At 35.3% G+C, this 27,966-nt stretch overlaps 1 protein-coding gene across 1 annotated transcript; it reads right to left on the bottom strand.

Annotated features, from left to right (window-relative positions):
• Window positions 1–1,457: 1,457 nt before the first annotated feature.
• LOC111505098 (carboxypeptidase E) lies at window positions 1,458–27,966 on the bottom strand. Its single transcript, XM_074172793.1, has 9 exons — window positions 27,463–27,966; window positions 22,551–22,747; window positions 18,797–18,952; window positions 17,906–18,072; window positions 13,898–14,037; window positions 11,080–11,219; window positions 4,767–4,893; window positions 4,485–4,639; window positions 1,458–1,807 (listed from the first exon to the last, which is right to left on the bottom strand). The coding sequence occupies exons 1-9, from the start codon at window positions 27,788–27,790 to the stop codon at window positions 1,670–1,672; spliced, it is 1,548 nt and encodes a 515-aa protein (XP_074028894.1). The 5' UTR covers window positions 27,791–27,966; the 3' UTR covers window positions 1,458–1,669.

Here is a 27,966-nt window from a genome sequence, read left to right as displayed (position 1 = left end):
AACAAACAAAATAAATTGTCCATCGTTATTATCAATCATGTACTTAAATGTTCCAAATAGAACAATGAGAGCACATGAATTATTTAATTTACCTTTCAAGAGAACAAACTGTTCGCAGAACTCTCCTCTATGTCGATGCGTTAAATGGGGTAATTCTCTCGCAAACTACTTCGATATTTTTAATACTTCTTTGCTTACTGCCAAAAAAATATTGAAAGATTATTTTCATAAATTATAATTAACACATTTCGTCAATAACTATTAATCAGTTTTTATTGTTATTGTATTTGATTTTAATTCATCCCTTACTTTAGACACTGTGTACATGTGTAGTATAGATATTACTCTAATTTAATTATGTGGATACTGTAGTGGATTTTTTTCTGTTTGTATCCCGAATATATAAATAAATATATAAAACTTTTTTCATTGCCCATTAAAAATAAACATTGAAATGATCTTCATAGGCAAAATTAAACTCTGCAAACATTTTGACAGTTCTGAATGGTTTTTAATACGATTAAACATTCTAAAGCTCATAAGATTTTTTCCACAGTTCAACCAATATTCAATTTAGTGGATTTGTCCTAACAGCAGAATTGAAATATTAAAACAATAATTTTTCTATAATCTCTTCACATCCTATACAAAATTAATAAATTTGAACCATTAGTTGTCCATAGCAGAAAAAAAGAGAAATATATTTGAATGAAAAATCCTGCAAATTCAATTTTTTTTTAAACAATGCAAGGTAGGTATTAAGTGTGTAGATTCTATATATTCCATAATATATAGAATCTACATTTGTAATGGAATTTAGGATATTCGATTTGAAATAACTAAGTTTGAGCCTACTTCGGTTATAATCTTGAAGACATTTCCACACTACATAATGCATATGCATAAAAAATATAAATTTTGCAATCCTATCATATCAAATACCTAATCACTCAATCACAAACATAGCCAATTTTCTCTATTACCACACAAGCGATTTGAAATATTATTTTTGTATTGTTTTGGATGGCTTCCAAGTTTTGCTGTGGTCTTCTTTAGTTATAATCTCCAAACGTTTTGTTGGCTACTGCGGCAGTCATCTTAAGTGGCGTGGTCGCGTACTTCCCGCGCGATTTGGTTGACTTGGCTTCGTTTTGGCGCTTTTCAATACTGTGTGCCAGATCTTTGGTAGATATATTCTCTCTTCCTTTCTGTTGTCTTGGTGATTGTATTTCTATGAAGATGATTATAACCAAAGAAGACCATGGCGAAACCCGGAAACCATCTAAAACATTGACGCCAACCGTGAAAGCCTACATTCCTATATTATTTTTTTTATTACTCAGGCACTTTTAATTTCTCTGTGGACCCAATTCCATCCAGACAAAGTCACAGGCAGCAAATTGTTTATATTAGTATCATTTTCATTGATTTGATTCAAAGATGGAATAAAACACATGCTCAAAAAAGTTTTTATTCTGTTGACGTCTTTTCAGTTTGATACATGAAACAACCTAGTGAACTCAAATGTAATGTTTATATTGTACAGCTATTAGAAAATATTGAGAGGATCTGCCTACAAACTGTGCGCTTTCACGAAGAAGAGAGACAAAGAAAATATTAGTTATTGGAATGATGGAAGTTATTTAATGTCATCACATTTCCAAGACTTTCATTGTACTGCTATTGGCTCAAGAATGGGTTCATTTTCCTCTACCCAGTTGGACCATTGCTGCTGACTATTTTCGAATTCATCTTCTATCTTCGAATTTATGTAGTTTTCGGCCTGAATACGGATATAGGGTGGAATCTGCAATATTACATAACCATTAAATATAAAATAATTTTAAATGTCCATCTTGGAATATAATGTGGATGAAAACTATCTACTTGCCTCGCGAAGGACGGTTTTTGCAGTTGAAAATATGGACTCACTAAGTGCTCTGATAAGTGTAAATTATACCTAGTATGAAATGTACTTATTTGAAAACTGAGCATATTCATAGGTCACATTTCCAATATCATATAACCACTGTCACATGTCATTTAATCAGTAATTTATTCGATCTTCATACAAAACAACTGGTGGATTATCATATCAATATCAAAGAAAAAAACGTTTTTTTTCTTCATGAATTCAAACAAAAACTTGAAAGTATACAAATATGATCTTGATATAATTTTTTGTCACATCAATTAAATAATAGTAGATCTCATGAAAATTTATTGGTTTAGATTTTGCTACACACTACAAAAAGTCCTGTACTTGCAAAGCTGTACCAGTAGTAATACTCCATATACTTGAGTATTCAGGTATTGAGTACTGTATGTAGTTCATATTTTATCATAAAGTGGCGCAACATTCAGGTGATTTAGATATATTTTGTTGAAAAAAATAGTATCAATAACGTATCTGAAAGTCAAGTTGTCTTCTTTTCATCATGTTTGGATACTGAATATAATTGCCATTTTGGTGAAGAAAGATTTGTATGCCTAGAGTTTCGAATACTTGAACTCTTTCCATAAACTTAGTAATTTCAGTACTCAAAGTATAAATTTCATGTACTCAGTAACAGTAATTCAGGGTCGATTATTGAGATTGCAAATACCAGTTTCATTTTAAGTAATCAAAATAACTTCAGTAAAATTTGTTTTAATTTTTTTGGCCACTCAGAATACCCTCGATTTCATTATAGACCAACAATTTATTCATAACAATTCAAACCCTTAGAAAACAATATTAAAAAATTTTGTTGGTGTTCACATCAATCCCCACATTTCTTCAGTTCAATGTGGTAATTTTCAGATTCAGTAAACATAATAAATATCGTCAAGGTAGTTTAACGCAAAAGAAACGGAATTCAAATAATAGAATATATCAAATTTCAACTAGTCAATGGAGTTACAGATATAGGGTAAGTGTTCTGGTTATCCGGCCAGCACTAGTTCTCGGCCTTTTAATCATTTAAAGCGAAATATCAAAAGAAATGAGTTATCCTGGCTTATTACCACAGTTAAACTAGTTCTCGGCATCTTATGTTTATCCAATGCGGTAAGGGTTGAGATGACATCATTAGCGAAAGTCGCGCGAAAAAATGTTGAGTTCTTGTATGTCTGAGAAACAGATAACACGTGTGTCTGAATTAGGAAAGTGTTAAGTGGAGTCAATCGACGAATTAGTAAGTATTTTATGACTTTTTCATTTAAAATGCATGTAATATATTGGAGATTATTCTGAAGGGTTTAAAAAAGGGGCCGAGAATTAGTTGAAACATTCAATATTTGCCTTTCAATTAATTTATCAAAATAAATCTAATATTTTTCTTTTTTTATCATAATTTGTATACTTGTATGCACTCTTTCTGCACATTGGATTGCGGCCGTCAATTAATTTCTATATTTCAATTTATTTCGATTATAAATAATCTCAAGAACCCAATGACCGAGAACCAGCTTTTCTCGGCCACTTTGGGAAACAGAGGGGCTGAGAACTAAAATATATAGTGAATTCTGTTATCGGCCTCTCGGCTTTCAACGTGGTCTTCGTGTAGTTGTTATTACTTTCTGTAAGTACTTCAAATAGATTTTTATTCGTTTTTTCATTTTCAGTGGCTAGATCTAAAAGAAATAGAATCAGAACTAAAGACTCGGTGGTAATTCGATCTAGGCCAAAAACGCGGCAAATAATGTACCAATGAAGAAGATTTGAAAAATGCCTAGAAACATTTTCAATGTTGATGAGTCTGGTTTTGCCCTATGTCCATCTAGTGGTAAAGTTTTAGGACCAAAGGGTTTTAGAAGTCTTCCTACCGTTAGACAAGGAAATGAAAAAGAAAACATAACAGTTCTCATTATGTTGAATGCAGAAGGAAAATTACAAGTGCGATATGTGCGAAATTTAACATTGAAATGACTATGAGGAATAAGGATTTAAGTTTAGATAGTAATATATTTCAATATTTGAAAATAAGAATTATAAATATATTTTTATATGTCTAGTTGTATAATTAATTTTTGGGTGATCTCATAAACATTCTATAGGTAACTTAAACGAATATAATTATAAAGAATTAAAGGTAGGTATACCTACTTATTGAGACAGATTTTTGGATGGCCGAGAACCGATATAAAAAAGTCCGAGAATTGTGAGGGGTGGCTGAGAACCAGAAAAAAAGTATTTTTTTCAGTTTTCCAGGTTTCTTTGCCGAAAAGTTTGAAGTAACAAAAAACATTTCGGAGGTTATTAACAACACATGACTCAATATTTTTCATTCGAAGCAAATTTCAATTTAAAGCCGTTTACTGTACATAATTTTAAAACAAAGTCGTTTTTTTCACTAAAAGGCCTAGAACCAGTACACTGACCCTAATAGTTAAAAACATTTACTGTTCAGTTAATTGCTGCGAAGACAAAAATTTCTTGATATTTAATGGAATATTTGGTTAACAGAAAAACTTATTTAAACAGATATGGATGTAATACTTACTCTAATAGGTTTCAAAGGAAAATCAACTCGTTGTGCAGTAGTATGAGGTTTAGTTGTAACGGTTACAAGTTTTGTATGTGGCAGGTAACCTTCTCGGTATGCAGTTACTTTGTAGCTTCCAGGAGTTAAAAGTCTAAAATAATCTCCATCATGAACTGAAAATTGAATTCAATTGAATTTCAAACTAGGCGTCTACGATTTCTCAATGTAGCATTATTGAGATAACCTCATACAAAATATTACCTTTTATTGAATTATTGAAAATTTTGTATTTGATATTACCTGATGTGATGTCATGTTGAATATCATCCGATCGTCCATTTGTTACATTTTTAACGTGGATTACTGCGTTGGGTATACCTTGCTTCGACATGTTATCATATACCACTCCTTTGATACCGATATGACTCTAGAACGTAAACATTCTTAATATCCTTTAATATACCTATGCTATTCTATGTAATAAACTGATAATTGTACATGAACGAAAATCAAGTTAATCAATGAGGAAGTAGGGTTAATTTTTCTTCTTCAACTCCTCAATTACTTACAATAAATGGAAAGTATATTGAGTCGATGTAATTTCATGTTTGCAGTGTTAATGTTCACAAATATTTTTCTAGCAGTGTAGTTGAACACATTCACTTCAACACATTCACCTTCAAATAATCTTCAGCCATCATTTTTATGCATTTGAAATCTGATTCATTATTGAATCCAAAATGTTTTTTCAGAAAGGGTTACTTAAATTATATTTTATGTTCAAAAGTTTTGTCCGTTTTTATGAGTCTACTTTAAACTGTGATATTCAGTGAATACTTCTTCAGTGCACTTTTGCCAACGTAACACAAGTCGTTTGATACCGTCAGCATAAAAATTGTGTGCACGGGATTGATTTGATGAAGTCGACGAAGGCTATTTTTGCCTATTTCTGGTTGGCGAAGGTTCTAACCATAAGAAAATTATAGAAGTGCTTGAAAAGATGGTAGTCGGTTGGCGAGAAGTGATTTGTGGAACTTGCGTACGGGCGTTGTCGTGGAGCAGGACCGGAGCTCTACTGTTGACCGGTGCCGGCTGCTACTGGCGCAATTTTCGGTACAGTACATTTAGTTGATTTCCTCACGATATGACTCTGCTGTGTTGGTTCGGTCCGGTTGCAGAAAGTTATAGTGAACCACACCAGCCGCTGACCACCATACGGTAACCATGGTCTTTTTTTGGTGGGTTTTTCTTTTAGGAAGTGCCTAGGTGGCTCATTGGTATCCAACCACTGTCCTGAACATCTCCTGTTGTCGTAGAGGACCCACTTTTCATCATACGTGACGATCCGATCCAAAAAAAAGATCGGTTTGGTTGCGCAAGAACAAAGAACAGACCTCGAATCGTAATAATTTATGTATATCGTTCAAATTGTACGGCATCCTCTTTTCGACCCGTGGGTTGGGCTACCTATCGGGCGCGTCCCCAGGTGGCGGATAGGGGAAAGGACAGGGGACTGGAGGCCCTGTCCGGGAACCAATATGGTCTTACGGATGGGGTCGTCGAACTCCTGGTCAGTGGCAGAAATAAGTAGGGTGAGGGGAACTGAAACCCCCAAAAGCCTTTGCAAAACATGCCACCGTGGACCAGCCTACCCAAGCTAAGGTGTAAGGAATCGTACCGACAGCTGAATGGCCGCAGGGTGATATGCGGTCACGAACGATCCCTTTGGGGAACTGGGCGAAACCTCATTGTAATCAGCCTACCTCTGGTAATGCGGGGCTCTGCCAGAGATGACTAACTCTTCCCTTGCTACTCGTGGGAACACACATGAATGAAACAACACAAAAACAGAAACAACAAAAACCAATCCGGAGGCTGGACAGAAGTGCTCACCTCAATCTAAGGCGGTGGCTGGGGATGAACAGAAATGTCCACCCCAATCTACCGCTTGGAATGAGACTGGACATAGCAGATCATCTCCAACATCAAGGGCACTTCCTGCGGCGGGCGCCAAGAGCACCGTCTTGAATAAAGGCAAGGAACCGTCTGCCCCTGCAGGAAAGCTCCCTCACTTGTGTACCTCCATGGAGGGAACCCCAAGAAGGTTGAGGAAGCCGCGCAACGACAGTGATATCGCTGCACCTTACAACAAAATTAATAGTATCAATGTATAGAGTACCAAATTCTCTATCGAACAGTATACCGGGTGTCCCACATTTTATGTGACAGGCAATATCTGGTTTGTTGAAGGAGATACACAAAAATGTTTCATACAAAAGTTTTAGGAGTTCATGAGAGCTATATTTTGATATAATTTTCAAATATACAGGGTGTTTGGTGTAGGTGCTACAGACCAAAATTCCATTTTTTAAAATAGAACGCCCTGTATATCATTACATATTCAGATGCTATGTTAAATTCTGATATCATTTCATGTTTGGTTTTTGAAATTCGGTAACGGCGTTGTTGAGTTATTGCACTTTTCCTTGAATATAAAGTTTCAAAAAAACTTATTTACTCGTACACGAATCCAGTATATATCTTTTATTAAATTGAACTAGACTACTACTGAATACAAACCATTATTCTCACCTCTACGATACGATATCGATATCAGTTGAATATAATATTGAAATTCTTGAGAATGTGACTAACTTGAGGGTGAATTGCTTTATATTGCACAATTTCATCAAGTAGCTTATGCTTGTTGATGCCATAGTAACAAATGTTGTTGAATTGTATCTACTTGTCAGTTCGATTCAGTGATTCTTTGCAAAACAGTAACTGTGTTCTTTGTGCGAAAACTCCAGTATGCCTTTCGCGTTTAGTCCAAGTGATTGCATTGATATGTTATTAATTTTTGGGGAATGTCAGAAAAACTGCCGTCAAGCACAACGTCTATACCAAGAACGTTTTCCAGATAGACCCATTCCGACACGAATGACTTTTTCGAGAGTTGTATAAAAATTGCGAACTGGGTCATTTCCTTCTACTATAAAGCATCGTCATCATACGAGATCTGTTAGAACTGAAGATTTAGAGATCAATGTGTTGGCTTATATTATTATTCATCCACATGTTTCTATCCGTACTCTTGCAGAAGAAGTCGGTGTGAGTAAATCTAATGTACAGAGAATTCTGAAAGAAAATAAATACCACCCATTCAAAATTCAGTTGGTACAAGGTTTGAAACCCACGGACTTTGAACGACGACTTGAATTCATTGCTTGTATTCAGGTAATATTACATGAAAGTCCTAACATATTCAGTCAAATTTTGTGGAGCGATGAATCGCGATTCCACAATAATGGAGTTGTGAATCGACATAACAGTCACTATTGGTCTCAAGAAAATCCCCACTGGGTTCGCGAAAGTAATTTTCAAACTACTTGGGGTATTGATGTATGGTGTGGATTGTTCAATGGTCGCATCATAGGACCTTACTTTTTCAATGAAAATCTCAATGGATTGCGATATTTACATTTTCTAGAAAATGATTTGATCCAGTTGATGGAAGATATTCCCATAGCAGAACGACAAGGAATTTGGTGGCAACAAGATGGTGCTCCTCCTCACAATTCACAGGTTGTTACTGAATATTTGGATAGAACGTACCCAAATAGATGGATTGGTAATAAGGGTCCAATTCGGTGGCCGGCTCGTTCCCCAGATTTATCACCGCTTGATTTTTTCCTATGGGGTTATTTAAAAGATATTGTTTTCACTACTCCCCCTTTGAATGTGGATGATCTGAAAATGAAAATTCGACTAGCGTGCAGTGATATTACGCCTGATATTATAAGAGCGACTTGTACGAGGGAAGTGATTCGACGTTTCGAAGCATGTATAATATCTAATGGGCATCACTTTGAACAATTTTTATGACTTATTTCTAGGTACCTACCATTCTTATGAAATGATTTATCAAGTTATATTATTTACATTGTTAATAATTAAAGATTTGTTTTCGAATACACCTCTTTCAATTTCGCAATTGTTTCATATTCAAAATGATTCCTGACTGAATTCCACAACTCAAAATTGAAACCATTACTTCGAACACCCAAAATTTTGACTAATTTTCATGTGATCTGATGCAGAGAGAATAATTGTATGAGATATTTTTAAAAATAATAGTCGTTATCAAGACTTTACATTTTAAGCAATAACTCAACAACGCCGTAACCGAATTTCAAAAACCAAACATGAAATGATATCAGAATGTAACGTAGCATCTGAATATGTAATGATATACAGGGCGTTCTATTTAAAAAAATGGAATTTTGATCTGTAGCACCTACACCAAACACCCTGTATATTTAAAAATTATATCAAAATATAGCTCTCATGAACTCCTAAAACTTTTGTATGAAACATTTTTGTGTATCTCCTTAACAAACCAGATATTGCCTGTCACATAAAATGTGGGACACCCGGTATACCATGACACAAAATGAATATTTACTGAGATATGCTGGACTTTCAAAAACACATGATACTAAAACGGGCAAAACTTATATAATTGAGATAATTTGTGTACTTTATTATATATATTACTATGATATATGGGAATCTTAAAGTGACGCAGAGAATAATGGCAGGCCAAATCTTTCATGGGCATTGTAAACCCTTATTCAGACAATTCGGAATTCTAACACATCCTCCATTAAGAAAAAACATTACTACAAAAAACTATAATCATATATAAGAAAATACTCTGGTGAGTATCTATCACCACCAGAAACAGAAATGATATTCATTAACGTTAACCCAAAACAACTGAAACAATTTCAGATTCTGAACATTATTTGCTCTGTGTAATGTGTTCTGATCTATACATTGGTGTAAGTGAGTAAGGACAATCCTGCTTACTTTTATAAAATCTTTACATCAACCTATGAAATGAAAATAAAAGAAATTGTAAAAGCTTAACTAGGTATAGATATCATACCAAAGTTGTCAAGAAATCAATACCTAATTCGCACTTTGCAAAGTGAAACTTGGACTTGATTAAAATTCAGAAACATCTGTTAATGGTTTGGTGAAAATGAAATCTAACATTATTTACCGAAATCATAGGTATATGACCATTTCCGCTGAAACAGGAAGTAGGATAAAAAAAATCAACAAATGTTAGACAAAAATTTCGAACCAAACTAATTGAAAATGTATCGATTCAATGCATTATATCCCGTTTTCCCAAATGACTAAAAGTTTTCATACTTAGCGGATCTGCACACTAGCATTTTTAAATACGTCTTCATTCAATATATAAGTTTTTCAAACTTCTTTTTGATCCAGCGTTTCTATGAATGATTTCCGCTTTGGACCACATGATATTATCCCAACATTCTCTTGGTTTTTCCAATATAGGACTGGCAGAAGTCTTAGCGTCGGTGTTTTTGTGGCTGATAAAGGAAGTGTGACGAGATATAAAGCAATTTCTGAAATGTACTCAGACCCAATTTTTCTGATCATTTTATACAGTCCTCTGGCCTAAGAAAGGAATAGGATTGGGTTGTAATGGCTTCTCTCCCTTGTAGGGCTCTTGTCATCTAGCCACTGTCCTATTAGTTTTTAGGGTATCGATTCCGTTGCAGATCCTTCCTGAGTCGTCCAGATCATTGTCTAAACTTTCCTTCAGGTTTCTGTGACTGAATGCATCATCAATTGGGGTCTTAAAGATTCCTCTCTTGGTTGATTGGTGGTAGGGGTGGTGATGATTTTCTGTAGACAGATGTTTCCATTTTGGGTTGGTCCTCTTCACCATCATATCTAAAAACGACGATTCAGTTCGGGATTTCTTCTTCATTAATAATATTATGAAAGAATGTACACGTAGTTGAGGTGTTACAGCAAGACGCCAAGTTCTACCTCTTCATGGTTACATACGATGAGAGTGTCGTCGAAGTATCTTAAATACAGACTAGGGATTTCTTGTGGCTATTTCATTTTCATGTGTACCAAAAATACTGGAAATGTATTTATTTTCCAAATGCACAAATTTATAAAAATATGGATGGGAACGTGTAACTTGGATCGGGAGTTTACGGTATGTATAAAGAATTTGGTTGGTGGGAGGCAGAAACTCCAAAAAGTTTCGTGTTCCCAATTGAAATTGTATCCTAACATATTTTTTAATTTTGCAACAATCGAAAAGTGAACAAAAATATATAAGTAGGTTTATACTGAAATTTTGTTATATTTGGTCCAGGACATATGACATCCTGTATATCGTTCTTATGCACACCAAAATATATCTCTGGAAAAGTTTCAAGGAGAAAGTGGTAAGAAATTTTTTATCTTTCATCAAATATATCCTATATCAGTGAATTATACATATATTCGGATTTCTATTTCTTACCACTTACACTTATAACCAGAAAGAATATATTAAAATTTTCCATGGAAATTATTGAATTTGAATTACTCCATTCTGGATCAATTCAATCGTCTCTTCTGGTGTAAAAACTCTGTTCAAAATTATTATTATACAATATTTACGGAGAAGGCAACCAAGACCTTTTGGAGTGCATTCAAAAACAGTTTCAAAGGATTTTAAGCAAGCGGAGAAAAAAATATCGAAATAGTCTTCAAACGTTTTTTTGCTTACCTGCCAGATATAATTTATGATGGCATCTTTGTTCCTTTCCCATTCGTTTTCCAGAACATCCGCCGAAGGGTACTTATCGCAACCCAGTTCCAGAGTTAATTCGAAGTCGTTACTCGAGAGATAATTGAAATCTTGCATGCCTGGAAGAATTCCGAGATAATTACTTTCTCGTCGTTAGTAGCTGTGAGCGGTTTATAGTTCATCCGCCTAAAGGCTTTGAAAATGAAGCGTGACTCTCTAGAGACTTCTAGAACAGGGTCAGCAGGATGTTAAATTCACTGGGATTTCAATTTTCCTATATCGATATCGAATGAAAATATCTCATCAGATCGCACAATCCCAATAAATTATGATTAGGTCTTATGGAATAGCAAATTGAGTGGCAACTTCATTACCCGAGAGGTTAGTCAAGGCCTTAGAAAAAGGAAATGAGAGACAAGGAATTGTGTTGTAGGTGAATTATGTAACTTGAAACTAAGGATCATACGGAAGATAATTCTCAATTCTACTAACACTACTGAATATGAGATAACTATTACACAAGGATGCCATTATTTAATGCCTACATTGTACTATCACTAAATAGGTGCTTAATGTATTATTTTTTTCCTACTTAAATTATCACTTTTTCATAAATAATTGTCTTTATGAATTAACAAATATTCTCTGTGAAAGTAAATGATTATCGATGTGAATTTTATTCAACAATGGGTCTAGGTGTCTCCTGAGGCTCCATTTTAGAAGAGAAACCTGTAGTAAACCAAACAGTTGACTAAAACCACCACACCGTCTTCGTACTTTTTGATTCGTTTTAATCGCCGCGATTCGTAACATTGTTCCAAAAACAACAAAAAACCGAAGTGTTTGATGGAAAATCTTCCTTTTGTATCGTCGGTTTGACTATTTGCTGGGGCCTGGAGCTTGATTTTTGAAATGACGGTTCTGACGTTCTAAGCTGACAGTGTGTGATGATTTTCACCAGAATCGTGGTGAAATGGCAGGGATTCGCCATACTAGACTGCTTAACAGGCTCAAAGGTGTTTTGAAACTTGTTGTTAAAAACAAGTTAAAAACTGTGTATTAACATTTATAATTGAATTTATCGATATGAAGACAGTTTTCTTGTTTATGGAGCTCATAGCCTTTGGAATACGGAAACGAAAATGAAATGAGGCGTACAAAATTCCTGTGGAAAAATATAAAAATGTTGCTATAAACGCAGCAATAATTCATCGCCAGGTTGCTCATAGTGTATATCCAAAAATGTTGAGGATTCCACATCACACAATGTTCTGAAACGCGCTGATACGTGGGTTTGGCAATAATCGACTATACTGTACAATTTTATTCAACTATATTTCATTGCTACACTAACAATACAACACACAATATACACAACACTTTAACTGAAACTTGGGATTAATACTCAAATGTCTGTCACCTTATTAGAACTCTTCGCATCGCACTTTCAACTAAACTTTTTGATTTGCGTATTGGTAGTGTTTATATACGGTGATGGAAGTATTTCGAAGCCGATAGCGAAGTTGCTGGAAGTCTCTCGAAGAAACGCGACATCTTGAGCAATAGCGAAGTGCAAGCCGAGTTGAGCGCGACCTTGGCCAAGTCACAATCCATTTACGACGACCAGCGGCGGCCGACGTTATTTTTGTCAGGGGATGATTTATAACAGAATATACTGAATATGTAGGAACCCATATCGATGGATGACTACTATGCCATACTTTAATTAGAAGATATTGTTATGTCCCAGCTCTGTATCGTCATCAAAAAGTGCTCCGCATTCGCAACAATACCAGGACTTGATATTGCATCTGATAACGGGTCTTTTTGGTTCTGTGGCTTTTTTATTTTACCGCTTCTTTAAGCTTGTCGCTCACTAGTCCGGCACAGCACAGCACGGCGCTGTCCGTCGCCTGATGGCGACGGGTAGTAGCATCGCCCACTTGTCCAGCTACAACCAGCATACTGATGGTGCTGTTTGTTCGATTTCAAAGGAAATTTCACTTGACATCGAGCGGTGACAGAAACATGCCTATCACTAGCAGTTCTGACGAAGTAGTCGTCATTATAGTGGCCGCATTATTGAATGTAGAAGAAAATAGTCACAAAAAATAGTGTTGTGGGTCTGTGTTAGGAATCACACGTTAAAAGGTAAGACCTCGTTAGTCCTTAGCTCGCACAAGTTTCTCAACTTCTGAGAGTTGTCGTTCGTATGGGGGCGACAGCTGATTAACGGAAAAACAGATTTTTTAACAGATCTCATTAATCAAAAGAGGGTAAATCTGGGAGAGTTTCGTCATCTTTTCAACGATCTGAAAGAAGATGAGTAAAAATTTTTCCAGTATTTCCGAATTACTCCAGACAAATTTTCAGAACTTCTGGGTATTCAAGAGCCTGCCTTAAGAAGCAACTTAATTTTTCCTCGTCCATTTTCATGGGTACCGTCTGAGACTGTGCTGTCAACTGATGGAAACAACAGAAAGACAGAAACTTCTCAGGCACTTTTGGACTAGTTTATGCTGGCAAGCGCTGTCCGGCGACGCACTCACTTGGTCAGTCCGCCACAGCACGTTCCGTTATTTGCCGGTCAGGATCGGAGAGCTGGAATCCTTTCCAGCTCTCCGATCGCTCTTGGCTGTGCCGTGCCGTTGTCCATTCATTTTCATTATTCCAATCCTATCCGTATTTTGACGGGACGGGCCATGCTGTGCTGTGCCGGATAAGTGGGAGACAAGCTTTATTCGATATCACAGTTGTGCTAAGTATCTGAGTATCTAAGAAAGAAGATTTTTCTTACCTCCTTGTAAACTGTACCATTTGGCCCCATTCGTGATTCCACCTTGTTTAGCAAATCGGTTACTATCTATATCTCCGCATCCTTTTCTGGACTGGCTTGCCATATCTGCATGGTGGGTGGAATAAGCCAGAGCTAAATACCTGAAAAAATATCTTATGAAAATTATCCTATCCAAATGTTTGGCGAAGAAAAAAATATGTTGTTTAATTTTTTGATTCAGGTGGACAAATATCAAATTATAGATAAATATAAACTTTATTTCACTAGTTCGGACTTCCATTGTCTACTATATAAAATGATTTGAAATCCCTGAAACAACTAAAAAAGAAGAATTAAAAATGAATAGCTGAAAATGAGAATTATATTAACCAAAATAAACCTGAAATGAAATAATAGTGAAATAAAATACAAGTAAAAATAGAACAATTGAATAAATAAAAATGAAGAAAAGAAAAAAGAAAATAAAGGTAAAAAGTGGAGAGATTCCAAGTCACGTTAGTTCACGACGTTTCGATTGTTAGTATCTACAATCGTCTTCGGGTGATGACTGGACTGATTCCTCCGAGAGATGACTATTTATAGGTCGTTCGAGTACTTTCACTTATCCCCGCTTTCCATTTTCCGCTTCACTGGTTCCGTGGGAGATGACCGTTTTGGCGGGAGTTGGCCATTTTTCGATTGATGATGGGTTTCCATATGTTGCTTATTTCTACGCTGGCTTGGCTGAATACGTTGTTGGACAACATGTATGCGGCTTCCTTGAATTTTCTCCTAAACCAATGTTCCTCTCTGTGCAAGATCTCTTTTTTCTTTTATTTATTTTTATTTATTCAATTGTTCTATTTTTACTTGTATTTTATTTCACTATTATTTCACTTCAGGTTTATTTTGGTTAATATAATTCTTATTTTCAGCTATTTATTTTTAATTCTTCTTTTTTAGTTGTTTCAGGGATTTCAAATCATTTTATATAGTAGACAATGGAAGTCCGAACTAGTGAAATTCATCATGAAACATTGTTAATCACCTTCAAACAAACATAAACTTTATTGTCGGGAAAACAGCAAATTCTAATTATTTACGACTATCTGAAAAAAATCCTTATTTTGATTTCGGTGATAAATAAGAAAATAGTTCAAGTTAATCATTATTTGTAAACCTACTTATAACAACCAATTTTTGGTAAAATGCAATTAATAAACACATAACAATATCCAAATGACATGAAATAGAATAAGACACAAAAAAAATGTGAATAGTAAAACAAATATATAGGTCACCGTTTCAAAACTATTTTCATAAAATTCGTGATAATGGGATTCATATAATAATAAATATTTCACCTTTTTTCTGAATTTTTTGGCGTTATACATTAAGAGAGTCATAGTTACGACCGCACCGGGGGGCCGGTTAGGCCCCCCAGACGTACCCTGGCGTTGGATGCGATCGGGCGTGGAGGGGTGGATTTTCGGGAAATCCTTGCGGGTACCGCCCCTCACCCCACACCAACAGGATTTCGCAGGGCTTCCTCCCGCTCACCGAACCCGGAATTGCTTCCTTACATCTACTTAGTGTGGCTAACCAAGAGACAGGACCATCGGCAGCGTTCGACCGAACGTTCGTACAAGTTAACTAAGCTCTTCTTTCGCCAGAGAGTGCTCGCGTCGCACACCTGCCCCCGCCAGCCATGCCAAATCAATTGGGAATATGGTCCCGGAAGTGGCCGGCCGGGGTCCTAAGCTCGGATACTAGTAGCTCCGTCCATCCGGGTTCCGACACCTCAAGCGTCTGCCTTGGTGCCCTCCAAGGCTAGACTCGGATACTAGAGCCCGGAAGGACCGCAAGCCCCGACACCTCGAACGCTTGGATCCGTACAGAAGCAGGCGAGGATCACGGAACAGCATTAGCCGTCCAGTGCCTCATAATGGGGCTGCAATGCACCCATGAATGGATTACCGCAGCCCTGTATCCCTTTACCCGCTAGCGGAGCCGCTGCCCCTAAGAGGCCAACGCCAGTTGGAGATGAGGCTCACTAGCCTCCAGCCGCGAGCGGGCACTCACCTCCCCCCTAGAACTCATGTTAGGAAAGTTCCCTTTCCAACGTTTGATGAGTAACCGTCGAGGACTCTCACGAGCATCCTCTACCACACATCATATGTCGAAGATGTCGCGCCCATTACCCGTATAGGTGCGGGATAGGGCGGTTCATCAACGACTTTTGGGTGTACGCCGTGTGGTCTGCACCGCATACCCTTACGTTACCCCAAGGGGCACTCATGTTAGGAAAGCTACCTTTCCAGCGTTGGATGAGTAACCGCCGAGGGCTCTTACGAGGCACCTCTCCCACACATCTAGCTTGAAATCGGCCAACGCCTGTTGCCCGCAGATGCGGGATAGGGTAGTTGACCGATAACTTTGAAATAAACAAGTGACGCATTCCTGAGACAATTTTAAGAAAAAAATTCTATATAAACTTGTGTCCAGAAATGCTTCGTTTCGGAAATACAGGGTGTTGAATTGTTTTGTTCTTTTTGCAAAGAATAAGATATTTGTACGAAATTTGGTACCTGAGGTTTTTTTGACGTGGGAAATCATAATTTCGTATAAGTTTTCATGTAACATCCAGAGGGCACTGACAGTAAACTTTTGGTGCTTTTCATGAGAAAACCTAATTTCCACACCTTTTTCAAGTAAAAAAGGTTCACTTCCTCAACAACGCTGGAGGTGATCCTTTTCAAGATATTTACAATTTTTTATATCGATGCACTAAGTGAAGTTGCTGAAAATATTACAAAAACTAAGTATGTGGTGGACCTTGTCAAAATAAACGACTTTTTTCTTTGAAATGTTTATCGGAAAATTATTTGTCTTCGAAATACAAATAACAGTTTTGAAAATTTTGAACAATTTCATCTCGAAAACGAATTATTTTTCGATAAATATTTTATAGGAAAAAGTTGTTTATTTTGACGAGATACACCACATACTTGGTGTTTGTAATGTTCTCAACAACTTCACTTAGCGCCCTAGGAGCTAAGTAATATGCATCGATATAGAAAATTGTAAAAATTTACTGTCAAAATAGTTAGGACACTTTGAAATAAATAATGACAGCGTACGCAGCGGGTACTAAATTTCATATATATAATATCTTTTTTGTGTTGCAGTACTTTAGGTATTGGTAATGATATCATGATGGAACCACATTTACTGAATACCATACACACAGTTTAATATCAACAACTTTTGGGAAAAATATAATAATACAAATACTGCATTCACCCGAATTTGCGAGGTGTTCTCCAGAAAATAATCCATATCTTAGATGAAACTCTTTCAATGTACAAGACAGGTATTGATGCAGGTAAACTCAAACATCCAAAAGAGAAACAACAAACCGTTAGTTGTTGATTTGGAACTAATATTTTAATGACATAGAAAAGTATCATCCAAAGTGCATCTGAAAATTTAAATGGAAGTGTTCCATGTATTGAAATGTATTGCATTATTTGCATCACACCGTTTTTTAACTGAAACTAAGTCGGCTTCGATACTTTTACCGTTTCGCCATACTATGAAACAGAAACAAAATGGACAGAGGACCGAACCACAAGGAACCCCACAAGTCACCAAATGGGATTTGGAAATCTCATTGATGAACGAAACTATCTGAGTGCGATCTGACAGATATGACAGTGAGAAGTTTAACCCGAGATCAATACCGAAATAGATATTATTTAAAACTAGTTGAATCCAATGTGAATAGACATTATGTCACAGGCACCACTCTCACAACACCTTTTCCGTCCGTGCTCATAGTAAATGCTTCAGCACAAGACAGCACAAGACAATTAGAGTTATTCGTCTATTCCATTGCACATCGTCTAGTAAGTCTGCGCTAGGGATTTCTGAATACTCACAATATGGGTCGACCTACTAACTCTTGAAAATTTTGAGGTTATAACAACTTTTTGTTTTGATAGTTATTCTATGAAATGGAAATCATACCTGAAAGTATCATCGTCGGGAGTAGCTGCATACTCGTCTTTTTGTCTTCCTGATCGGCTTTCATCGAAAGGATAATTAGCTACTAAATCACCGCCGTGCAAATTTGCCGACAGAACGAAGGGTATTTGCATAATTAACCTCATGACTGCTTTTGTTTCTGGTTGAAGCTGGAAAACAATAATATATCAACGTCATTCCGTGATTTACAATTAAATCAATCGACTGGTTTAGTGATTCAATCTTCCAAAAGATTTAGTTGGCTAACAAGATCATTTTTTCTAAAAAAAATTGTTATCTTGCCAACTTTTTGAATTTAATTAAATAATTCTTCGGGGCTCGAAAAGGAGTCTCTTCGTGTTAAAAACATTTTAATTTTCAAAATATCAGACAGATTAAAATAATAAAATAATTAAATTTTCCAGACAACAACACTACACAAAGACATGAAACAAACAAATGACTTTATCTATGATACTTATCTATTACTTTATCTATGATACATACCATCTATGACATAAAAAATCTGTTTAAAATCTGTTTTTCCGTTAACCAGCTGTCGCACCAGCTATCATAGAAGAAATTCTTTTTTGAGCCCTGTAGAAAAATTTAAATAAATTTGAGACGTTGTCAATAAAACAATGGTTTTTTAAAGAAAAATTACCCATCTAACTCTTCTGGAAAGGGTTAGGTGAGTAACCACCTGACCCTTGAAATTCAGAAATATTAAACCATATAATTTTTCAATATTTATCGTATCTATTTTTTGTAGTACCTAATATAGGTGTGAGCAAATTAACATCATGTTGAAAAAAATTAAATGTTATCTAGCAAAAAAGTTTATAACTTTTTTCCAGAAATATGGATGTTTAAATCAGTTTGGAGGTTTCTTACTGGTTCACTGAGTTGAGTGAGTTGTTCCAATAGATGGTTGTTATGGTCAATATGTTCTTCTTCGTTTGTGAATATTATTCGGTCCAGATCCGGAAAATTACGATTCAGATCGACTGAGTTATTGTTAGTTCTACCTATCAGATAATCCAGGCCTCCCTGAAAAAAAGGGTATTCGAATTAATACATTTTTCTTGAGAAAGAAATAATCTAAACAAGAAATTATTCCTGATTACATGGGAAATTTGAACCAATAGGATCAATATAATAACAATGATTATTAATATAGCTAATTTTTTAGTGCCATTACGTTGCCATTATTAAACGATATTGTTCTCAGATTGTAACATATATATGGGTCGGAAAGTATCGGGCCTAACACATAGATGGCGCTAGACTCATCGCATTCACCACTTTTTCAGTTACTACTAACCTTCACAAGAGCGCTGTTGAAATTTCATTATAAGTTTGTGAGTTGTTGTGCTAAGAGTGATACTACTTTTGTTACTTTCAAAACAATGGATCAAAAGCAATTTAGTGTTTTAATTTTACACTGCTTCTTGATGGAAAAAATACCGTTCGAACAAAGCACTGGCTTGAAAAGTGTTATAAGGACTCCGCTTTATCAGAAACAACAATCAAACGTTGGTTTGTTGACTTTAAACGTGGTCGTAGAGACACAGATGATGTGGACGTCCAAATGAGGCACCAACACCAGAAAACATAAAAAATCCATAAAATCGTTTTAAATGATCGAAAAGTGAAGTTGTATGAGTTAGATGACATTGTAAAGATATTAGAAGGAAGTGTTGGCTTTACATTACATGAGCATTTGACTATGAGAAAGCTCTGTTCAAAGTGGGTGCCGCGTGATCTCCTTGATGACCAAAAACAAGAACGTCTTGATGATTCTGAGCAGTGTTTGGCCATGTTTGAACATAACAAACCGGAATTTTTGCATCGATATGTGACACTTCACTCAGGAATCAAAACGATCATCTTCTGAGTGGAGAGCAACTGGTGAACCTCGCCCATGGCAAAATTTCTGGAACGTTTTCCATCTCCTTCCTTGATTTTCACATGATCGTTGTTGGAACTGTTCATTAAACTTCTATGGAATGATTTATCAGTGATTCCAATACATTTTCGATATTCGACAGGCAGACGCATTCCGTTGACTGTCAGTGGCGGCTCGTAACAATATCACCCTGTTTTGAAAATTAAATATCAGTTCAAAACTGAATATACCGTGAAACAGATGTTGAACTCTGCTGAAAGAAGCATATAAGATGTACTTTTGAATTTATTTCTGATACAACCTCTTTTAAAATTCATTTGATTCCTATGAAAGAGCCCAAAACCAAAATAGAATAAAGATAAATTGTATCAGAAGCCAGTGAACCGAACAGCGTTCAAAATTTGTGAATATCCATGTCACAACGAAGGCTTCGTGCCAGAATAAAAATAAAATTCGACGGGAATCAATTCCGAGCGATTCAATCTATTCAATCATTTAACGTCACTTCAGTTTGCGAGCATCCAGCCCTGTCGATGTTCCATAATCGATTTTGTTTTATTTATGAGATGAAATTCCAATCTCCTGAGACATTAGTTTTCCAAGAAAATCCATTTTCGGGCCAACTCAGAGATAGAAATTTCTTCTAGTTTTGAAGTATGCACTATGCCAACTCGTTTCTTCTTACTGGATGAAACAATTGAATTTTATATAGCAAATCATATTGCAATATTATTGCAAGGAATTATTCCACAAATAGTTGTGTACATCATCGTTTAGACAGGATGAACACAACTTGAAAACAAAGATGTGCAATAAGAAAAGATTTTCAAATATTCCTAGAGCGCCTATAAATATTACTCATAAATAAACTAAAAAATCCTCAGGAAGATAAACTAGTAAAGTATTGAATCATTGAAACAAATAAAAACAATATTTTTCAAAGAATCACTATCAGCAACATTCATTTATTAATGACATTTCAAAAAATGTATCTTTGGGTATTTCTCAGCCGCTATTTTGTTTCCATGAAGACTTTTTTTTGCCAAGAAGAATGAAATATTGAATGGTTGCATTGGTGCTGATTGATCAAATTATTAAAAATGCCAAAGAATGGCAAGAACAGATTTTTTGCGATTAACAAGATAAATAACGAAGAGATCAAGAAAGCGATTCTTTGCGATCCGTACCGAAGGATTGTAGTACCTAGTTGGAGCCTCTGGGATAACTTGCATTCATGGGGGGGCTTCATAGGTGTGAACAATTCGTGGAGAATGAATATATTCACCAGTATGAAGATAAGGAGATGGACTCTACAAGCGACTCATCTGACTAGCTTTGGAAGTAGTAAAAACCAACTTACAAAACAGTAAGAGTACTTTGGCGGTCCTTACGAAGGTTATGGGTAAGGTTAATATTGCTCCCAAGTTGGAATCCCAGAGCTACGGGGAAAAAACCAAAGTTGAGATATGTGGGCAGTTGATAATAACAGAGTTTCATATGATCCAAGAACATGTATGATCATTCGAGTAGTATTAAATATTAAAACCGCCACCAACTAGAGATATGGAAGAGCTAGCGAGGGCATAGTTCATATTTGGCTATGATGTCGAAGCATAGGTACCACTTTAGCAAAGCACTGAGATCAACGAAAGATGTACACAATAATTAAAGTTTATTATGGTGAAGAACTCCGATATTGTTTTCGAAGGCAATGAATCTATACCTTCCTCAATGAGATAAAGAGAAGAAAGTGACGTAGCATTAGACACTACATTTGTTATAAACTATGCTCAGAATTGGAATGTGTCTGATGAGAAGGCTGTTCGACCATTATTTGAAAACTCGAAATAAGCTTACGTATTATCAAGAAATCAATGTGTACCACGTTGACAAGTAACAAAAACGTATGATACAGTTATTGGGTTTTCAACTGAACATTTTTTACCAATGAAGACAAGTTTTTTGAATCGACTGAAATTTTACATTGCGAAACTTGCAAAAGTAAAGCTTCAACATTTTAGTTTGGGACTGAATTGATGCCGGATATTTTTTTGACTGGGATGATAATTGATAATTGACCGAATATTTGAAAAATATACAACTGAGTTCCGTTATTGTAAAATCAATAGTTGAACTGGCTTCGGCAAAACAGTGAACAATTCGTGAGCATAATCAAACAGAACCAGTGAATTTCACAACCAATCATCACCAAAAACTATAAGCAGTTAGATCCTGGGACTATGAACGGAAACCTGATGGTAAGTCGAAATAAAAAAAACACTGAATTAAGTACTACGTTTGTAAACGAACCAACCATGTATATCGAGTGTGGGTTTTTTATTACGTAACTTATTATTTCAAGTATTTTAATCACATTCCATTGATCAAAGTGAGTGGATTCCAGAGATTATCTATATAGGTTTGACTTTTCAACTTTTTATAGATCGAATTTAGATTCAATCAATATCAAAAATTTAAACATTTGAAACTATTCCGTATGATTTTTGGACTCATTTTAATCCATCCTTTATATTTCCAAATGGTTTCCACTCAATAATCATTACGATCAGCGTATGGCTGGTAACCCGAAATGGATAAATAATATTGACACAAGCATTATTATCAGCACATACCACATATATAGAAATCAAATCAACGATGTTTGTTCAATCGATATGATATCCCACACAACCTCAAATGCTCTAATGAATGTTTCATTAACCTAAATCGTTATCATACCGTATCAGTAGCGACTTGCCATCCATCAGGATTCATGCTGGGCATTAGATGGATCCTGGTAGACTCAATCAGAGATTTGATAATTGGATCGGAGCTCATGTACTCATCGCAAAGATAATCAGCTAGTTTCAGCAATAACTCCCTTCCTAGTACTTCGTTACCATGCATGTTAGCAATGTATTTGAATTCCGGTTTCACTGAAAAACAAAAAAAAGAGATGTTATGGAAAGGTGAGTCCTGTAGTGAACCACTAATCTTACTATTTCGTTAGGTACCACAAAATACCAAAACAATTGTATAACGACGTTTCAATTGAAAGTTATCTTGGTTCTCCCAAGAGGTTTATTGATTTATGTGGATTCCAATACATTTTATTTCAGACTTTTTGATTGAATGTGTAGAAATTCCGAATTTTGTGTGAAATTGTAAATTTTTTTATGAGATGATTGGCGGAGTTGAAATCGTGTTTATTCAATCTGTTACTTCTCGAATTCTCCTCGAATCTCTGGTTGAAACTTCGGCTCGTCTGTCCTATATAAAAGGCATGCCTCATATTTGATTGTAACAACAAAAATATGTATCGTCACAACATCTTCTCTCTTGCGGCATTATGAATAACACTCTAATATATATCTATCACTGATTTTGCTTCTATCATGACATAATAATTATTGATGAGCGCACAACTACAAATGGCAAATGTCGAAGGTTGAAGTAAGGATAATTCTGTAACATTACATAACTGAAGGACTTCGGATACCTATCACGCTTCCTAGGTAGCTCAGAGAGTTATTAAGGTTAACACACAGAACACGAGGCTAATGACCAAGCAGTCGATGCCGTTAACATCAAAAAAAGGTATATTTTGGAAAGACAATTTTTCAGTAGCTACTTATTTCTACCAATTGTAACGATTGAATCATTGAGCAACTGGAATTTAATTTCAACTATCTGCAAAATGTCAACAACGGCGATTTCATATAATAACAGGTGATTTAAATATCGATTTATTAACAGAAATTGATCAAAGTGAATAATATATAAGCAACTTAGAGTACTTTGGGTACATTCCATATATAAATGCAGTAACAAGGCAAGATAGCTCTACATGTCTAAACCATTTCTTCGTTAAAACCAATACACATTTTCACGATAAAATATCGAGTCGTTCATTTTTCAAGATCAGATAAGTGATCATCGACCTATGGTAGAAGTAGGGGGTAATAAGACAAGTAACACAATGGAAAGAATATAAAAATACACCAACTATCCGCGATTGAAGTTAGATTTACAAAACGAAACATGGAATAACATCTATGAAGAGAATAATGTTAATATCAAGTATGAAATATTTGTCAACAAATTGAAGTTTTGTATTAATAAAATTACCACCCCAGTAAGAGTCAAAAACCAAATTAATATTAGAAAGAAATGGATAACACAAGGAATATTAACATTCAAATCACAAAAAAATGATTTAAACAAACGTTCTCGGGATAATCCTGACGATGTACAAATTAAAAGACTTTCTAATGATTGTAAAAATAAACTGAGAAACCTCATTGAACCAGCAAAAAAACGTTTTTTTCAAAATGAAATAAAGAGAAATCAATATGAGTCCAAAGCTCTATGGGAATGTGTGGATGAAGTCTGTAACGGAAAGAGACCACAAAGATATATTTATGAAATTAGATGGAAAACCAAAATATGATTCATGAAAAGCTAGAAATTTCAAATGCATTTAATGAACACTACAGCGAAGTAGAGTAGAAACTCGCAAACAAAACTGACACACCGATAGTGTTTGAGGAAAGTATAGAACGTCATAACAAAAGTATATTCATGTATCCGTCAAATGCGGAGGAAGTTTCAAACGTTATAAAGAATTTAAAAGCAAATAAAAGTCCAGGGAATGATGGCATAAATAGGCAAATGTTGAAAATATTTCAGAGCTAATTGTAGACCTTCTCACCCACATTGCCAACGCGTTCTTAGAAAACGGAATTTTTCCTGATATTTTAAAAATTGTTGTCGTCAAACCACTATACAAAAATGGAGATAGACTAATTACAGACCAATTACATTCATTTTTAATGTAGCAAAAATTTTAGAAAAAATTATTAAAATAAGATTAAATGGATTCCTTAAAAAATTCAACCTACTGGCAGAACAGCAGTACGGATTCAGAGAGGGGAGGTCGACTGCTATATGCACTTCAACATCAGAAATTTACAAAACGTTGGATTTATCAAAACCTGCATTATGTAACTTTGTTGACCTATCGAAAGCGTTCGATACTGTTTGCCATAAAAGACTCCTCGGGAAATTAGAAAATATCGGCATACGGGGCAGAACATATAAACTGTTTTATTCCTACCTGAATGATCGAAGACAAATAGTTGACATCGATGGAAAAGAGTAGTCCGAGATAAATTACATATGGAGTTCCGCAAGGTACGGTCTCGGTCCTAATACTATTCATTATCTATATAAATAGTTTATCAAAAATGCATTTCGCAGGAAACAGTCTCAGTTTTGCTGAAGACACAGCAATCTTTTATAATGCAGAAACATAGCAAGACCTCAACATGAAATCAGAAAGAGATTCCAAAAACATCATGAAATGGTTTCAATATAACAAATTGACCTTAAACGTAGAAAAAACAAAATTTTCCTCTTATGACAATAAACTACCGAACATAGGTCCATTAATTATCAAACAAAACTTATCGATTCCAGAAAGTACCTCAATTAAATACCTTGGCCTAATGATCGATCACACGTATTATATCTAACTCAAAAATTACGAGGATTTTTGTTTCGCTTCAAACTATTGAAACAATGGCTCGAAATTCCCTATATGACTACTGTATATTATGGTTTGGTTCAGTAGCAACTCTCTTATGGTATTATAGGTTGGGGAGGTATTAGGGATACCCACTTGAGATGTCTGGATACTTCACAAAAAACTTCTAAAAATTGTGTTAGGTAAAGGTAGAACGTTCTCCAGTGACCTCTTATTCGAAGAAAGTAATGCCCTAGATACACGGACGCTATACTGCCGGAAGACTATTCTGAAAGTCGTTGAGAACAAAATAAAAATAAAACCAATGGAACACATGTATAATACTCGTAGAAAAGAAAATACATTTTTAGAACCTAGATGCCAAAAATTTGTAGGTCAAACACACTATTATTATCTTGACACAAAGACCTGAAGCATAGTACCGGAAAAAATACAACTCATTAATAAACAAAATAAAGCCAAGAAGTGAAAAATTGGCCCAGAAATTCTGATCGAACTCTGTTTCATCAGCACAGTTTCTAAAAAATAAAACCCCCTGTAGAATGACCTCAATGAAAAATACTTAATTTCAATCCCATCATGTCCTTATGTGTTTCATATTATGTATATAGTTTTTCAATTCATCATGCTAATTTATTTTCATCAGTCATTGTATTGTAATCAATTCATGATAGTTAACAGTTTATATCTATTCATTGTATAGAATACTCTTACATACATATTATTTAGTTTAGTTATAGTTTAGAATTTGGCAATGTCACGTACAAGGAACATTTTTTCGAAAATGTTGGTTCTGTGATGCCTACATTTATTCACCGAATCTCTGTTAAATACATATGTGATCAATATGTTGAATAAACATTATTATTATTCATTATTATTATTATTAATTCATTAAATCACGAAACCACATCAAATTAAAGCACTATCTCTCTTTCGCTGAATAAGTTAACGTCATTAGAAGATGATACGATTGAAACTGTTTCATTTGAGAAATAGAGAAAGTGCTTTAGTTTTGACGTGGAAAAAGTATTGTCTACTTTCCCTGGATGACTGCGGAAGAGTCTGGAGAAGAGCTAGCGAACACTTTGCCGGGTGCATTTTTAGCCCCAGAGCTAGTTTTCAAAGGGGTTCAGTTATGATGTGGGCTGGTATACCTTCGGAAGTATGTACAGGATTTTACATTGTCCTTGGGAAATCCTTGGAAAATCCTTGGGAAATCTCTGAGTGCTGTTAGGTACATTTATGAGCCACTGCAAAATTTATTAGAGAAACTTTCACACTATTGCATGTCAACACATGCCTCATACCGCCTATATGGTCGGGGATTGAATGAAGTTGGTATCATCCAAATTTCACGGCCAGCACAGGGTCCCGATTTCAATCCCATCTAGCATGTTCGGGCAGATTTCGTGGAAATATGCCTGCTCCTCTTACTTAAGATTATCTCAGAGTGGATTTTCAAAAAGATATCCGCAGAATGAAGTTATAAACTAGATCAATAGTAGGCACGTGGAGGTATGAGACATCAGTTAAAACAAGTAGAAATTTCTATTGGTGTTTCTGAAGATGATAGAATGGTTACTGGTTTATTTCCTTTTGGATTAATTTTTTTATGACTCTCAATAAATAAAAGTTTTTCGAAAAAACATTTCTCCTCTAAAGCATCCGTAAAAACCCTCTACAGACTGTGCCAATTATAAACGAAGGTAAATTTCGCAATTCCATAAAAAAATTAATGGGTACCCATTTTTAGTGGCGTTGAAATTGATGGCAATATTTATATGATATATTCCGTATATGTATACTCATCATCAGTATTTTATATGTGATGATAAATGTACTTACAAAAATTCTTAACATGGATTGTTGGGTATGAACCCAATAATTTTGATCTAGCCACCTGTTTTTGAAAAATAAATTATCTCTCTCAAAACATTCATTAATTAGAACAAATTAAATAATATATCCACATCAAGTTATGGTAATTGAAAACTACTAATTCATTTCATAACATCAGTATTGAGTTACAGCCCCTAAATGAATACATAATGGGTATTATTTTCCAGAAACCACTTTTAATTAACTTCATGAATAATTACTCACTTATTTCATGATGTCCTGGTTTTGTGGAAAACTCAATAACATAAAGCGGGACCCCCAGGACGGAATTCTCGCTCAGCGTGTAGATCCTGCTAATATTCGGACATTTTCCGTTGATTTCCTGCAACACCTGTAGCAATTCTTCGTTGTCATGATGTTTGAACTCAAACTGAAGTGTCCCTGCGGTAAGCAGGGACAGCAAAAGAAAAACACCAACAATCATGCCTCGACAGCTGATAAATGAAGTATTTTCTTCGGTTCCTAGAGCGCCTAGACGCCTGCGTCGCAACGCTTCTGACGTAGACGGTAATATGGATTTTCTGATAGCCATTTTGCACACCTACGTTGAAGATAGCTGTTCATCATTGTTAATATTTGCTGCTGGCCGGTCAACTTTATAATTTTTATTTTGTTCACGTTAGGTTTTCACAGTACGACGAGTATTCACTAAATTGTTAAGTCACGCGAATTGGTAATCGTCAGAAAAACTTCATTGTTTCTGTCATT

This window comes from Leptinotarsa decemlineata, unplaced genomic scaffold (genome assembly GCF_025532065.1).
Source record: "Leptinotarsa decemlineata unplaced genomic scaffold, Ldec_3_MD MMD2_tig00000199_RagTag_RagTag, whole genome shotgun sequence".
Lineage (NCBI taxonomy): Eukaryota > Metazoa > Arthropoda > Insecta > Coleoptera > Chrysomelidae > Leptinotarsa > Leptinotarsa decemlineata.
This window is presented reverse-complemented; position numbering and strand designations above follow the sequence as displayed.